The following is a 15,013-nucleotide window of genomic DNA, read 5'->3' on the forward strand; positions in this document are numbered from 1 at the left end:
AGTTTTTATTTTGAAACAGGGTCTCACAAAGTTGCTTAGGGGCTTGCTAATTTTCTGAGTCTGGCCTTGAACTTTCGATCCTCCTGCCTCTGCCTCCCAAGCTGCTGGGACTACAGGTGTGTATCAACTCACCTGGTCCCTATTTGAACTTTAGATACCAAAGTTAGGTATCTGAATTTTTTCCCATCTCTGTGTGAGCAGGAATTGACACATTTAGAGACACAGAGATCTCTTGTGTCTGCTGGAACAAAGAGGCTTCCCCATATCCCATCCCCTCATTTCCAGATTCTTCCCAAGACACACACTTAGACCCTGCTCTGACCCAGTTGCAAAAACAAACTCTCCAGGAATGAGAATAAGTCTTCTTCCTAGGATCACGAGCTCTACCTCTTCCATCATTAGATCCTTCAAAGTAACACTTTTAGGAGAAAGCTTTAAAAGGTCTGCATTTATAATGCTCACATTAATTCTTTTTAGTGTCAAAACCATGAAAATAGAGTAATTTTCTTTGATTTTAGACCAATCTTAGGTCCCAGACCCCTCAAAGAGATCCTAGACTCTTAATCAATTAAGAACAATAATGAGAGAAATAATGATCTCGAGTGCACTTTCTCCTTATTATCATCCTAGGCCTCAGGTATATAAGCCTGCAAGAGGGATATAGAATAGTGGAGGAAGTTTTAACCCTCAATTCAGATTCCAAGTCCATAGCAAAAAAGGGCTCCCAGTCTGCTTTGTGAGCAATGGAGCCCATTAATAGGTGACAGTATACCAACCACCCATGCCCTCTGCTGGTATGAACAAGTTGTTCTTGCCAAGTTCCATTATTCTGGGCAGCAAGTTCAGTTATTATGGAAGGCATATTCTACCAACATGTTAATATATTCCAACTTATTTCTTTGAAGGGGAGGAATTGTAGCTTCTGTGGGATGGGCACATGGAATTCATTTAATTTTTTTTTTTTTTTTACTTTTGTATATGTCTGGAATGTTCGTTAGTGAAGTATTCTATTTTAAATGTCATTCTTTTTGTCATTATTTAATACCCAATCCTGCCACCAAATACTTCTCTGTACTATGAGACAGAATCACAATTACTGTCACTGATGGACTTTTAGCGCTCTGGAAACAGGTATAAAAATATATATTCTGGTGGAGTTAAAAAAATTTTAAAAACTCAAACTGTGAAACATGAGAAGAGAAACTCTGATATTTACCCTGAATTCATACTATTTCATTTCAATAAATACCTTCAGAATTAGATCTATCAGGACCAGGAAGGTGAGTGCCAAATAGACACTGGCAATGGCGCAGCCACTTCTGAAAGAACTCACTGCTGACTGGGAAGGCATGCCTTAGGTCACTCAGAAGGTGGAACTCACTTTGGGGAAAAAGTATGCTCCCCAATATCTCCATCCCCCAAATCCCAAAGAAAAGCCTGGGTCAGTCACCAGCAAATTAGCTGGAAGTAGTGTTTTTGATGAGACCTCTTGGGAAAAGTCTTGGAAATTTCCAATCTAAAATCTTCCCTTCTGCGCTGGTTGGAAAGTTGAAGCATAATGCAAAGGATTTTTATCTGCCCAAGGGAGAGCCTACTTCATAATGGCTTCTTGAACTCACAAAAGATGATCCGAGTAGGCACCAAAGGCTCCAGCATTGAACAGTACTCCAATGTTACAGGATCTTGGTCACGGCACTGGAGCACAATGGCAGCTAACCTGTGGGATCTGGTGCTTCAGTTACTATATCTACAAAACTGTGATGATATAGGTTAGTAGGGATTAAATGAAACAATGCATAGGAAGCACCTAGTAGAGTAGCTAGCACAGCAGAAGTACTCAATAAAGGGTTTGAATTTGGTAGATCGCCTAGCTACATCTTAGCATTACCAGAGAGACTCATTCACCATCCTGTCCAAACCCTTTGTCCAAGGAAAAAATTGTTCCAAGCATATGACTATAAACTCATTTTATTTGAAATAGGAAAATATTAGCATACATATAATTTATTAGTGAAATTATAATCTGAACAAAGGGCCCAAAGGTAGAGCACAACTATAAAAGTAGATAATTTTTTCTGCTTTTCTACTCAGTCAATTCCAAAGTAAAATTTACAATGATATAAAGAAATATTCAAGATTTAGAATCATTCTACTACAGTTTTGTTCTTGATCCCATAAAATACATCATTCCCATGAATTCTTCAGTTTTGAAATAAACCATATAAATATACGGAATGTTAACAGTAAAATTCTGAGCAGATGGCAATATTGTGGATCTACATTTTTCTGACTGGCTTTCTGAAAATTCTGCTCCAGGAGAGAAAGTAAAATGCAAATTTTATGCATGTACAAAGTCACAATATCCCAAATCATTTTACACAAATCTTTAAAACCTCTCATTATGCTCATTTTTCATAAATACTTTAGAGAAATTATATTACAGAAGCACATAAACAAAAACTTTACTGTGATCACTATGAAAAAATACGTATGAGTATTTATAGCTACTTAAATTTTAAAAAATATTTGGCTTGAAGATTCAAAAATGATATTTAAGGTAAAGTGCTATTCCAAACATATATAACTTCATTTTAACTTTGATTTTTTTTTTTACAGATTTTTTTCAAAAATATTTTTTAAAATTTCAAATGACAAATTCCATGGATTCAAAAACTCAATTCTCAAACTGTGAAAAGAAATAACAGACAACATTCATATTTCTTTTTGAAAAACAATTATGAAATATTAAATCAAGCCAGTATCTCATTCTGCAAGCAATAAACTAACAATTAATTTTGTGAAATAATCCAGTTCCAAGCAAGGACTCTTCAGCCAACTTCAAATCTTCCCCCTTTCTTTGTTTTAATTCCTGTAACCCTGGCAGGTCATTGGAGAGGCCTCTTGAGGGATAGTGGGCTAAATGGTCTTTGGGTTCAAAATATTTTCTTGAAGTTTGGATTTTAAATTCTTTAATAATTAACCTCAACCCCCCTGTTGTAATTATGCAACTCATCAGTGTTTATAGATCTTACATGACTTGGGACTTGAGATTACAACTCTGTGAATTTTAAATAGCTAGAGATAAACTAGGGGACCGCCCTTTCTCTTCTCTCTCCAAAACCTTCCTCTTGGATCTGAAAACTCAGAAATGATCCCAAAACACAGAAAAGTGGGGTATCTGGGGGATGAATAAACTAGTATAATCCAGTGTGTTAGGTTTCTAGTTATTATCCATAAAGAGATGAAAGGCACTAGGCGTTGCACCAAGAAGGAACACAGGATCTCACCTTCAGAATATCTCTAGGGTAATATTTTTCAGTTCAAATCCCCCAAGTCCTCTTCTGGGTAATGATGAATCTAATGTCTGATCTGCAAAGAAAATGCACACCAGAGATCTGCTGATTCAAGAATTCAATTCCTGCTCAGTTGGAATACTGCCAACATTTTTCTGTTCCTAGCAGAAATGTGTCTGCAGTTTAAAATGAGCGGGTTTTTTTCCCCTCACTCTGAAGAAAAAAAGTGGGAAGTTTTGGCATCATTGATATTTTAGAAAAGATAGAAAGGCTGCCCTTGTGACTTGACAGGTCCTCCTGAATTTACAGTTAGTATGTGATAGTAACAGAGGTGTGTGCCTGGGACAGTCTTAGGAAAGGAGCTTTCCATTTCAAGCAATTTCAAACAGATCTTACCAGCTACCCTTTAAGATGCCATTCCAACCATGGCATTTCATGGATTCTCAAAGTGATATCTACCCATTGGCAGAAGCAAGGGCTAGCTAGAAGACTAAGAAAGGGGCATGGGGAGGGGGGGGTCTGTTTTTACGTTAATCATTACCTTTGCAAGAATCTCAAGTATGCTTTAACCACCCTGTTTAAAACCCTAATGAGGAACTCCACTTTGGAAAAGGATTGGCATTTTCACACTCTGCCAGCACACCCAAGATGACCCCCCCCCCGACTTCTGCAAACTGCATAGGGTAAGAAATCCCACGTGTCAGTGTTTCTGTTTGCCTTCTGAGGGGCGATGAAGGGGGTGGAGATGGGAGCAGAGTGTTGGGGATTACAGTGCTGCTGCCAGGCAACTTGCTTTGGCTATGCCTTGGAACTACCCTTAATCACAGCCAACACTATCAATTCCTTCCATTCCCCATAGAGCAATATTATGAGTCCAAATTACAAATGAAAAAACTCTAGGCTAGTCCAGCTTTCTTTATTTTTTTTTCTATTTTCCCTTATAAATATGTTAACAAAACAATAATAATGATTTCCCTAGAAGGCAATACTTCTGCCAAAATAAAATGCTTCAGAAATATGCCCAATCTGGTGGCCTTTCTTCCATCAGCCCCAAAGATTCCCAGGCTGAAGGCCATTGGTCATGTGAGGTTGTAACCAGGAGCTGCTGTAGCCACAGAAGCCCCATCTTTCTGATCTAATTCTCTTGCTACAGAATAAGCCACTGATCCATTGGTCCAAAGCTGCAGCTTGGGATCAGATTCTTTGGCAAGGAATGGCAGCTGGGTTCTTTTCATCCTCTTTACAAGTCTAGCAAAGCCAAGCAACACAGAACTAAAGATCATTGAAAATCCACAGAGAAGGAACGCTGCAGTGTAGCTGCCAGTCGTATCCACCAGCCATCCTGCAACAGACAGCAGCAAAATTACATCCTTAAGTTGAAAATTCAATCACTGCTCTTACCCACTCGCAAATTGAATAATCTGTAAGGATAATAACAATAGATCGCTAGTGCTAACATGACAATTTTGAGACAAAAAGCAGACCGCCTAAAAATATTGTGCAGCAACTGAGAAATGCATTCTATTTTTTAGGGCAACTTCTAAAAACAAATTGATTGTCGTTATTAAGTGAGATATTTGGAATGGTGCTGTGTACTTAGTAACCACACAGTAAGAATTAGTTATTAGTAAACCCAGGAAATCTGGTAGAAAAGATAAAAACTTAAGTTTTTATTGTGTATCCTGTGACTTTCAACATCATTCAGATTATTGAAGCTGGAGTAATTCAGGGGGTTAAGAAAATATTATCACATTAAGTGTTAGTGGTATTCCCAGCTCCCACGACTATCTTAAATAATATAATAGGCTGTGGAGCAATGTCCAAATTTTAATTTGGATCCAATTTGAAAATTATATTATATCCCATCCAGTTTGAAAATCAGAATTTCAGACCATCATAGATGTTGCAAAAGCATACTTCTGAAGGTGTACACTTGTAAGCATAGTTTTTACTTCCTTTATCTCTTGTTGCAACAAATTAATCTCAACATCTATCCTGGTTTAAATTTTGAGGAAAACCAGGTGTATGATATGCAAAATATGGACTAAAATGATCAGAGAATAAGTGTGATAAAATTGAACTGTGGTAGATAATTACTTTGTGATTAACAAAAAGTTTTTTTTAATTCCTCCAAATTTGGCTTACATGCCAAGAAATCTACCAGAGAAGTATTTGGTTTCTCCTTTTGCCCATCTCAAATCTACTAGTCAAAAATGGCATTTGTAGAAATTGTTTTATGTCCTATAAAGTTTTCTACAATTCAGCTATTCTCAAACATTTTAATTATCACCTGATTTACACATGTATTTCTGTAGCACCAAATAGAGACTGAGTGGAGAGTTCTCATTTAAAGATAAATAAACAAGAAAATTATTATGACAGGAACTCACATCTTAATCCTTTAACTTCCATTAATGTGTATAATATCTGATTTGCCAGAATTTGGGAAAAAAGTTCCAGGAATCCCAATTTCATTTGGGTTTTGTGATATGTAGCAGAATTATACTGTTCCTAAAAGTTGGTAAGCCCTAAAATTAGCTTTGGAGAGAGGACCTGGGAATATGTGGAGGGCCGTTTCCAAAAATGAAGACTAAACTCAGAATCCCATATTGTGGAGTTTAGACTGATAAGGAACTTTCACCTGGGGTAGTGAAGCAGCTGCATTTCGTCCTAGCTCACTGCATTAGCACTTGCTGGAGTTTGGAAATAACCTTAAACTGTGCATTCATAATAGCAGCCAATAGCAGAAATCCTGCCTTCCTCAAGAAACTCCCTTCTTCCTAGGCAAGTATTTGGGTCCTTTTCCTCTTGCCTTTCTTGTTCACTCTTAGTTTTAATTTAGACAGATAATAATCTGGACCATTTACTTTCAATCTTTAGTGTGCATGAATATCATAAGAAAGCTGGTTGGAAATGCAGATTCTTGGAATTTACCCCCAAAGATTCAGATCTTAGATGAAAAGTTCAAAGAATCTGCAACAAATTAATCTTCAACAAATTTTGACAAAGGTATTAGGAAATTTGGATGCAGGATTCCCAGAATCACTGGTCTACACACCATGTGCTCCAGGAAAGAAGAAATAGGTTCTGACCTGTTTGTTACTGAATCACCAGTGCCAAACACCATGCTGGTTATAAAAGCAATAAATATTTGTTGGATTACTTGTTTAATGCATGCATAAATGTTTGTGGAATTATTTGTTTGATCATGCTCCCAGTTTCTATAGCATTTCACAGATTTTTATTGTTGTTGTACCAGGGATTGAACCCAGAGGTGCTTAACCACTGAGCCACATCCCCAGCCCTTTTCAAAAAATTTTTATTTTGAGACAGGATGTTGCTTAGTGTCTCACTAAGTTGCTGAGGCTGGATTTGAATTTGCTATCTTCCTGCCTCAGTCTCCCAAGCTGCTGGGATTACAGGCATGCACCACTATACCTTTCTAGCATTTTACAGCTAGATCCTTTACTTGATGACTCCCAAATCTGTATATCCAAATCTCTTCGCTCCCTAAAGTACATATTTTATTTGAATAATTCCTTTGAGTATTTTCACCTGTTTATTTCAGATATCTCAATACATCTCAACTTTAAATTTGTTATTTTTCAGACAAAGCCACTGTCTCCAATTTCCCTATGACTTTCAATCATGACATTATTTTCTAAGTCATCTTTCACTTCCTTCTCTCCTTCACCCCCCCTATGCTGAATTCAGTTCATATTTTTTCAAATCTCCTCCTTGTACCTGGAGTTAATTTCCACTTCTCCTGCAGCAACCCCAGTTTAAGCCTTTATCAATTGATTCCTGAACTATTAAAATAGAATCTGAACTGCCTCTGTCCTAAATCACTGGATTAATTGCTAGATCGCATCTTTCTAAAATATCCTTTTAAAAATTTATTTCTTTATTCTGATTTGTTATATGACAATGGAATGCATTACAATTCATATTACATATATAGAGCACAATTTTTCATACCTCTGGTTGTATACAAAGTGTATTCACACCATTCGTGTCTTCATACATGAACTCTGGATAATGATGTCCATCACATTCCACCATCAATTCTAACCCCATGCCCCCTCCCTTCCCCTCCCACCCCTTTGCCCTATCTGGAATTCCTCTATTCCTCTCATGCTCCTCCTTCCTATCCCACTATGAAACAGCTTGATGCTGGTTGTTTTAATGAATCATAATAATAGCCATTATTTATCAGGTTATAAATATTTAGTATATAAGTATTTATAAAAACTTAGAATGTGCCCAATACTGTTAAAATACTTCATGAACTAGATTTCTTTTTTACAGTCATGTTTGTTGAAATATAATTTATATATGGTACAATTTGCCCTATTTAGTTTAAAGTAATATGAATTTTGATACCATAAATATAAAAAATGACAACATATAAATATGGATATATAGTACTACTGTGAAGATACAGAATATGTTACCTTGGTACTCCTTTACTTCTTTCTCTCTTTTAAACAAATAGAGAAATTAATTTTAATATATTTTCATTTAACCCAGTGGATTACCAATATAATTCGCAAAGAAAATAATTGTTAGTAAGATATTTCATGTTCATTTTCTTTATCCTAGTAATTCTTTGGAATCTAATGTCATATCCTTTTTACCATTAGTATTAATGTGCACAAAAACATTAATACTGTCCACAGTCTCTGAAGGACATAGAGCCCAGCTTCTTTGCCTGTCACTCAAAACACCCACTATGCCACCAGCACTTTCTCATTTCATCCTCACTGCCCCCTGTTGGAATCCTATCCTCCCACCAGGTTTCCTTCTGAATGTGCCCTACTCACTTAGAAGTCTGAACAGCTGCTCCATTCCATTGCTCCCATGATTAGTGTGGAATGGAACAGAGATGCTAATTTGGGACTTTTTTCTTTCCAGGAAGGCTAAAGTTCCCATATGGTTGGAAAAAAGAGATAAAAATATAAAACAAGAATGTGGGTAAGATCATGATGTTCTGCGGTGGCTCTTGCATCCTGTTCTCTTTTACTCTTTCTCAGCTCCCTTAAAATCCTCATCATGTATGTCTGTGAAGAGGGATTCACTCTTTGCAATCAATAGGACAAAAGTGGTTGGGGGATCTCTGAACACTTACCTGCAATGGGTGGGCTCACCAAGTAGGGCACCGCATGAAGGAAGTACACCACACCCAGCGCTGATGACAAAGAGGTGGTCCCTACTATTTCAGCAGTCACTACTGGGATCAAGGTCACGTAGGCTCCATCAAAATAGCCAAAGGTACAAGAGAAAGGCACCAGGAGGGGGAGACTTCGAAGCATTGGAAGGCAGAGATAGCAGAGCCCATCTAGGCCCACAGCAAAGAGGTAGCAAACATACCGGTAATTCTTCAGACACCTGTGGATTTGAAAAACAAGAATGAGTGCAGGATGCACAGTTGCTATAAAGAAGCTTTAAAACCACGGCCATGCAGCAGTAAGCATTGCAATTATTTATAGGGATGGCTCCCCCATTACACATTCCTGTCCTTTTTTTGGCATATGCAAATACAGTACTCTATCTTCCCAGGAAGCACAGTATGGTAGAAAGAATATGTGCTATAAAATAAGGAAGGTGTAAGATGGAAACCAGTTCTATCATCTACTACCTGCCTACCTTGAACTTCAAATTCTTTCACTCTAAAATGAGAAGGCTACCAATTTCATAGTTACTCTAAAGGTAGCTGTGAAATATGCAGAGTGTCAGGAGATTAATATTTTTTAGCCATCTACCATATTAAATCCTTTAGATATGTTACCCATTGGTATCTGCATATAACTCAAGTGGCTATACAAAGGGGAAATTGAAATATGAAGACATTAAAATGAATTGCCAGAGATGAAGAAGGCCTTGTACTAAAACTAAGTCTTATTTTAAAATTTTCCCAGTGAGTGGAACTTCCATTTTACTTTCCCTCTGTAACTCCAAACCCATCCACAACACCAATTATTTCATAAACTCTTACAATGTCAACTCTTGCAGCTTGTTTTATAAACACTTTTCTCTTCACAGCCTTAGTTGAGCCTCACAAAATGGTATCAGGTTGACCAGTAAACATTGCACTGATCTATTTGACATGTGAAGACCCTTGAGCATCTGAGGGTTAGGTGATTTTCCCTGGGTCACAGGACTAATCAAGGGCAGAGCAGGCACAAGAACTTATGTCTTACGAATCTCAGACTAGAGATCCTCCTGCAAGACCTACAACAAGCTGCTTCTCACTGAATTGCTGATTATAGATTTCCCTTCCTCTGCCCTTTCCTCCTTAGTTAAAAATGTGGAGAGGCTGGAGGTGCAGCTCAGTGATAGAGCACTTGCTTAGCATGTACAAGGTCTTGGTTCGATTTCCAGCACCACAAAAAAAAAAAAAAAAAAAAAAAAAAAAAAAACAACTGGAATTACTCCTAAATATTGTATTCATAACACTGGAGAATGGCAGTTGGAACCTGATTAATTACCAAAGACATAACTGTGAGAAGCTTCATGACGTAGCTCTCCCAAGTCGTAATTTAAGTATAAAGAGTCCTTCATTTAGGAGACATGAGTAACCTACACACTTCAATCCAAACAGATGAGCATTTGCTAAAGACACTACTTGGTAGGTTCTTATCATTTTGGTTTCTAAGTCTACTTAGAACTACTTACTATTTTCTCTGTCAAACATAAATATGTGGCTACAAATAATGGATTATTATGGTAACTGGCCCTCCTGCCTGGATTCTGCTCTTCTTCCCATTGCAAGCCAATCTATGGGGTACTTAAAAAGAAATTAAACCAATAACACCAGCCAGAAGTTGTCTTGCTTGAGGAAAGCGTTTACTTGGGATGGAATTAAATATGTTGCAAGAACTTGTAGTTACCCTTGGCTTCTGCAACTTAGACTCAACATTGTAAACCATCTGGAACAAGGGTAGGCAAATTTTGGCTAGATCCAGCCTGCCACCTGTTTTTGGACTACCTGTGAACCAAGAATGACTTTTTTCCATTTAAAAATAATTGGAAAAAAAATCAAAAGAATGATATTTGGTGACATGTAAAAATCATGAGAATTCTAAATTCAGTGTGCATAAATAAAGTCTCAACAGAACACAGCTACTCTTATTTGTTAACGTGTTGTCTGTGGCTGCTACAACACCATATTAGGTAGCTGTGCTAAAGACCACGTGGCCCACAAACCTAAAAGATGTTTAGTATCTGTCGCTTTACATAAAAACCTTGCTAACCCATGATCTAGGGAGTGGCCCTCAGAGACCAAAGGACCTGCTAAACTTCTTCAGATGTAGGTATTCTGTAGGGTCAGGGGGTGAGAGGAAGTTCAAGACTCAAGGTCCCCTAGTGGGGAACTGATTGATTGTGTTTTCATGGATTTTACCTTCTGTCGGTTAGCCATCCAAATGTGATATTGCCAATAATGTCAATCACCCCAAGTATGGACATAAGAAAAGCAGCTTGCTGGTGACTCACTCCAACACTCAAAGCATAAGGCACCAAGTACACAAAGAGAGGGCTGCAGCCGTAAGCCATAAACAGAACAGAGACGGCTAACACAACAAAGTCTGGCATCAGCAAAAAACTGTATTCCTGCTGCAAAGAGCAACACAGGCAGGTCTGCGCCCATTCTTTGGTCAAAGGTGAATAGGGAGATGCCCGCTTACAGTCTTCTTTCTGAGTTCGACAGTCACATTTCTGCTCTGAACTTGAACGGTCCTCTTTAAGAGTAATTGGCCGCATCAAGGCACCACAAACACAGAGATTCAAAACGAAGCCCCCGAGAATGAGTAGTGCTCCCCTCCACGAAAACTGTTCAATAAGGAGCTGAACCACAGGAGCCAGGACAAAGGTGCCAATGCCACTCCCTGACATGGCGATCCCATAAGCAAGGGCTTTCCGTCTGCTGAAATACTTGCCAACCATGGCAATCGCAGGAGAGTAACAAAGTGCAAATCCAAGACCTGGGAAAAAGAGAACTCTGTGAGTGCTGGAACATCATGAGCAGCCAGTGGAAGAAGCCATCTCAGAAGATCTGGATTATAGAGAGCCGCACCTTTTGCAAAATCCTTTAAAAGCTGTTTTGTAAACCAAGCTGAAAATAAGTCTCCCCTCACCAGTCACCCATAATTTTCAAAATACAGAATATGTGTGACTTTCTTCTTAGAAAAATATAACTTTTTAAGCAACTTTAAATGAAGAAGTTAAAAATCATCATACATACTAAAAACTGGAATGTATTAGAAAATCTGGATGGTGCCATAAATAATCTGTAATCTTCACTGCCTATGAAGATGCACTGATAATATGGACCACTCTGGAGTTTGGATTGAAATAACATATATGACTCCTTCATATATAGTCAGGAAACATCATGCCAACTTTATTTATGAACATAGCAATCTGCAAATATCCATTAAGGTCAGCAGAAAAATGTTGACAGTCCAGAGATTTCTAAAGGTTTTCAGTTTCTGTTACTTTTTAATTTAAGATACGGACTTGATTGGTCCTCTTTTAGAGTAATTGGCCACATCAAGGCATCACAAACAGAGTTTCAAAACAAAGCCCCTGAGAATGAGTAGTGCTTTAAGCCTAGATTTCATAGCATCTAGAATGTCAGAGAAGGGAAATAAGAAACCCCCTAAGATCTATTTCCATCTACAGTGCAGGGTGGTCAGCAATCTAGAGTTGCCTGGACTTAGGGGTTTCTGGATATGGGACTTTCAGAGCTAAAACCAGGACAGTCCCTGGTAAAAGATCTCTGATCACTTAGCCGTCAGGCCCTTCAGGTTACTAGGGGTGGATATATCTTCTTTAGCTTGATTTACAGCCTCCTGTGAAGGTTACATCCTTTGTTGGCCTGATCTATGCACAGTACCCAGATAAGAGTGGGTGCTACTCTCCACACTCCTCTGAATGATGAGCAAACTGCTATTCCAATTCCACCAACCAACGCCATCTTGATCTGACACAGTCCCTTAAGTGTGATTTATGGAATGTACATATGATGCTTCTCTTTGCATGGAATTCATTATGATTCTCTGAAGCAATGCTTGTATAACATTGAGAATGGTGCCATAAATTATCTGTAATGTAAATTATGTGTAATATAGGAATGTTCACAAGGGCTATCCTTTTTAAATTGGTAATTCCTACTTACTGGATAATGATATTCATCATAAAACAAGGGAAACTCAGATTAAACACAGATAGTATTTTAATGTCTTGGCAAAGAAATTAGGAGAATGACCATTGCTGAAAACTTATATCGTGCTGAGTGAAATCTCGTTTCTTCTGTATACAGAACCTCAGCCATATATTAATGCTGAAGAGAAAAGTTATAGTTACTTTTATCCTATGGATGAATTAAGGTGGTGATACATTTTCATTAGGGTAGTGCAATAGCATTTGCAACTCTGTTTAACTGCTAGGTAGGCAGACATAACCTAGGTCAGCTAAACTGTGCATCTAACACAATGAATATATTAAAAATCACTGCTCTGTTGTATGCTTGGCAACACCTGAGTGGGAGAGGGTGAGATGAGTGGTACAAAGCGCCCTTACCTGTAAGAACTCCCAGAGTGAGGTAGAGATGCTTCAGGCTGGTGGCAAATGAGCCCAGGATGAAACCAGTAGATGCAAGCAAGCCACCCAGCATGATTCCCACTTGACAGGATAAGTGGTTACTGACAGCACTCCCAAGTGGAGCTTCAAAAATAATAACAAAAAAAGAGGTTCAACAGAAAGGTCTTGTGGACCCTGTGAGAAGGCTGTGGTATTGTATTGGCAGGGCAGAGAACAATTAACCTTTGTTTGTTTACTTATTTTTAAGCAGATACAACATTTTTATGCCTTTATTTTATATACTTTTATGTGATACTGAGGATTGAACCTAGTACCTCACACATTCTAGGCAGGAACTCTACTACTGGGCTACAACCACAACCCCAACAATCAACCATTAAAGCACCAAGCCCATCTCACTGATTTTACAGCTTTGGAAACTGAGGCCCAGAGAGAAGTGACCTGTCCATGACCAGACAAAGAATAAGCAGCAGAGCCAGGATAAAACTCAAGCGGCCCGCCTTGCATTTCAGCACCTCTTCCTTATCTTCATTCCATTACAGCCACAATCCCAGGACCATAGGGATTTTAAACAGTGGACTAACAGTGGATCTTTACTTAAATTACATGTCACTTGAACAAGGATCTTTGATGTACTATTGGAATACACCATCAGCAATGATGATGACAGTTAATTGGTGGAGAAAGAAAGTGGGCAGCCCTGTGCCACCAGCAATGTCATGCAGCAGAAGACCAGGGTGAAAATGCAAGATAAATCCCACCATCGAGCACTGCATGCAGGCTTGCCATCATGTAGATGAGAGATCAAAGCCTAGAAAATTCTAAGGAAATTGTTTTACATGCATAGCGAAATTCTGGTTGGCTTCACTTCATCTGCTATTTGCCAGTGTATCTGAATTGTGTTGGCCTCAAGGCTTATAGAATATTAGTTAAAGCTGCATGTGGCCAGAAAAGAGGTATATAGCTGCCTGTGGTCACCAAGAAGTACAGCTTAGGGCAACTGACGCTAAGTATGGGGTTATTTCATCTTATAACTCCTTGGTCTCCCAGACAATGGCAAAAGTGATGGGTAGAAAAGCTGGGTGGTTTGTTTCCTGAAGAAAAATTCATGCAGACACCAGTACTCTTAAGAATAAAATCAGAAAAGCTGATGCTTTGGGCAGCCGTATAATATGATCATTTCTGTATGGAGCAGGTTTAAAATGGAGGTGGACTGCAATGTCCATGTAGACTCAGACATCAGCTATATATATAACCCTTGGAGAAGAGGAATGAGTGAATCTCTGAAGAACATACAGAATTCTCAAGGTTGCCCTACTATGTTTGCTGGAAAGTGACAAAATTTATACCATAATTTACACACACACACACACACACACACACACACACCCTCAATGAATAAGGTTCACTTCTCTGTTCATCATATGGCAAATTTTGCCCAGCGGGTGTCCCAGATGTGATTCAGCAGTCTCTTGTCCATACTCTAAACTCTGATGTTCTAGTATTATCTGACCTGGTAAGTAGGTAAGAATATATAATTGGGTATAACAACAGCTCTGACGTTCTGGTTTTTTATATATATATATATATATTTATTTATTTATTTATTTATTTATTTATTTTTAGTTATTGGCGGACACAACATCTTTGTTTCTATGTGGTGCTGAGGATCGAACCCGGGCCGCACGCATGCCAGGCGAGCGCGCTACCGCTTGAGCCACATCCCCAGCCCTGACATTCTGTTTTTAAAAAAATTTTTCTTTGTTCTTTTTAGTTATATATGGCAGTAGAATGTATTTGGACATATCATATATACATGGAGTATAACTTCCCACTTTTGTGGTCATACATGATGTGGAGTTACTTAGTTTGTATTCATATATGGGCTCTCACATTCCTGCACAGAGCTTAAATACACTGCTTCTGACATGACCCTCAAAGTCTCACATAGTCATTGGTCACTTGAAGCCATTTACCCCTCTTTGGGGGATTACAAATATTCTCCAAAAGATAACAGTAGGGGAAATGAGTCACCCATATCCTCTGAGAAAGACAGACAGCCTCTTGGCGAGCTGATACAAATGCTGTGACTAACAACATGACCCTCAAATCAAGTG

The 15,013-nt window shown here is 38.4% G+C and overlaps 1 protein-coding gene across 4 annotated transcripts in view; it reads right to left on the bottom strand.

Moving 5' to 3' along the window:
* Nucleotides 1-1,952: 1,952 nt before the first annotated feature.
* The window catches only part of Slc16a12 (solute carrier family 16 member 12), a 79,873-nt gene continuing 66,812 nt past the window's right edge, over nt 1,953-15,013 (bottom strand). For all 4 annotated transcript variants that reach the window (XM_015500107.2, XM_015500105.2, XM_015500108.2 and 1 more), the window contains exons 4-7: nt 12,876-13,019; nt 10,696-11,275; nt 8,422-8,681; nt 1,953-4,635 (exon numbers count right to left, since the gene is read on the bottom strand). In XM_015500107.2, the coding sequence (XP_015355593.1) occupies nt 4,373-4,635; nt 8,422-8,681; nt 10,696-11,275; nt 12,876-13,019 (1,247 nt within the window). In that variant the 3' untranslated portion in view covers nt 1,953-4,372. The remainder of the gene's footprint in view (nt 4,636-8,421; nt 8,682-10,695; nt 11,276-12,875; nt 13,020-15,013) is intronic.

Source organism: Marmota marmota, unplaced genomic scaffold (genome assembly GCF_001458135.2).
Source record: "Marmota marmota marmota unplaced genomic scaffold, marMar, whole genome shotgun sequence".
Classification (NCBI taxonomy): Eukaryota; Metazoa; Chordata; class Mammalia; order Rodentia; family Sciuridae; genus Marmota; species Marmota marmota.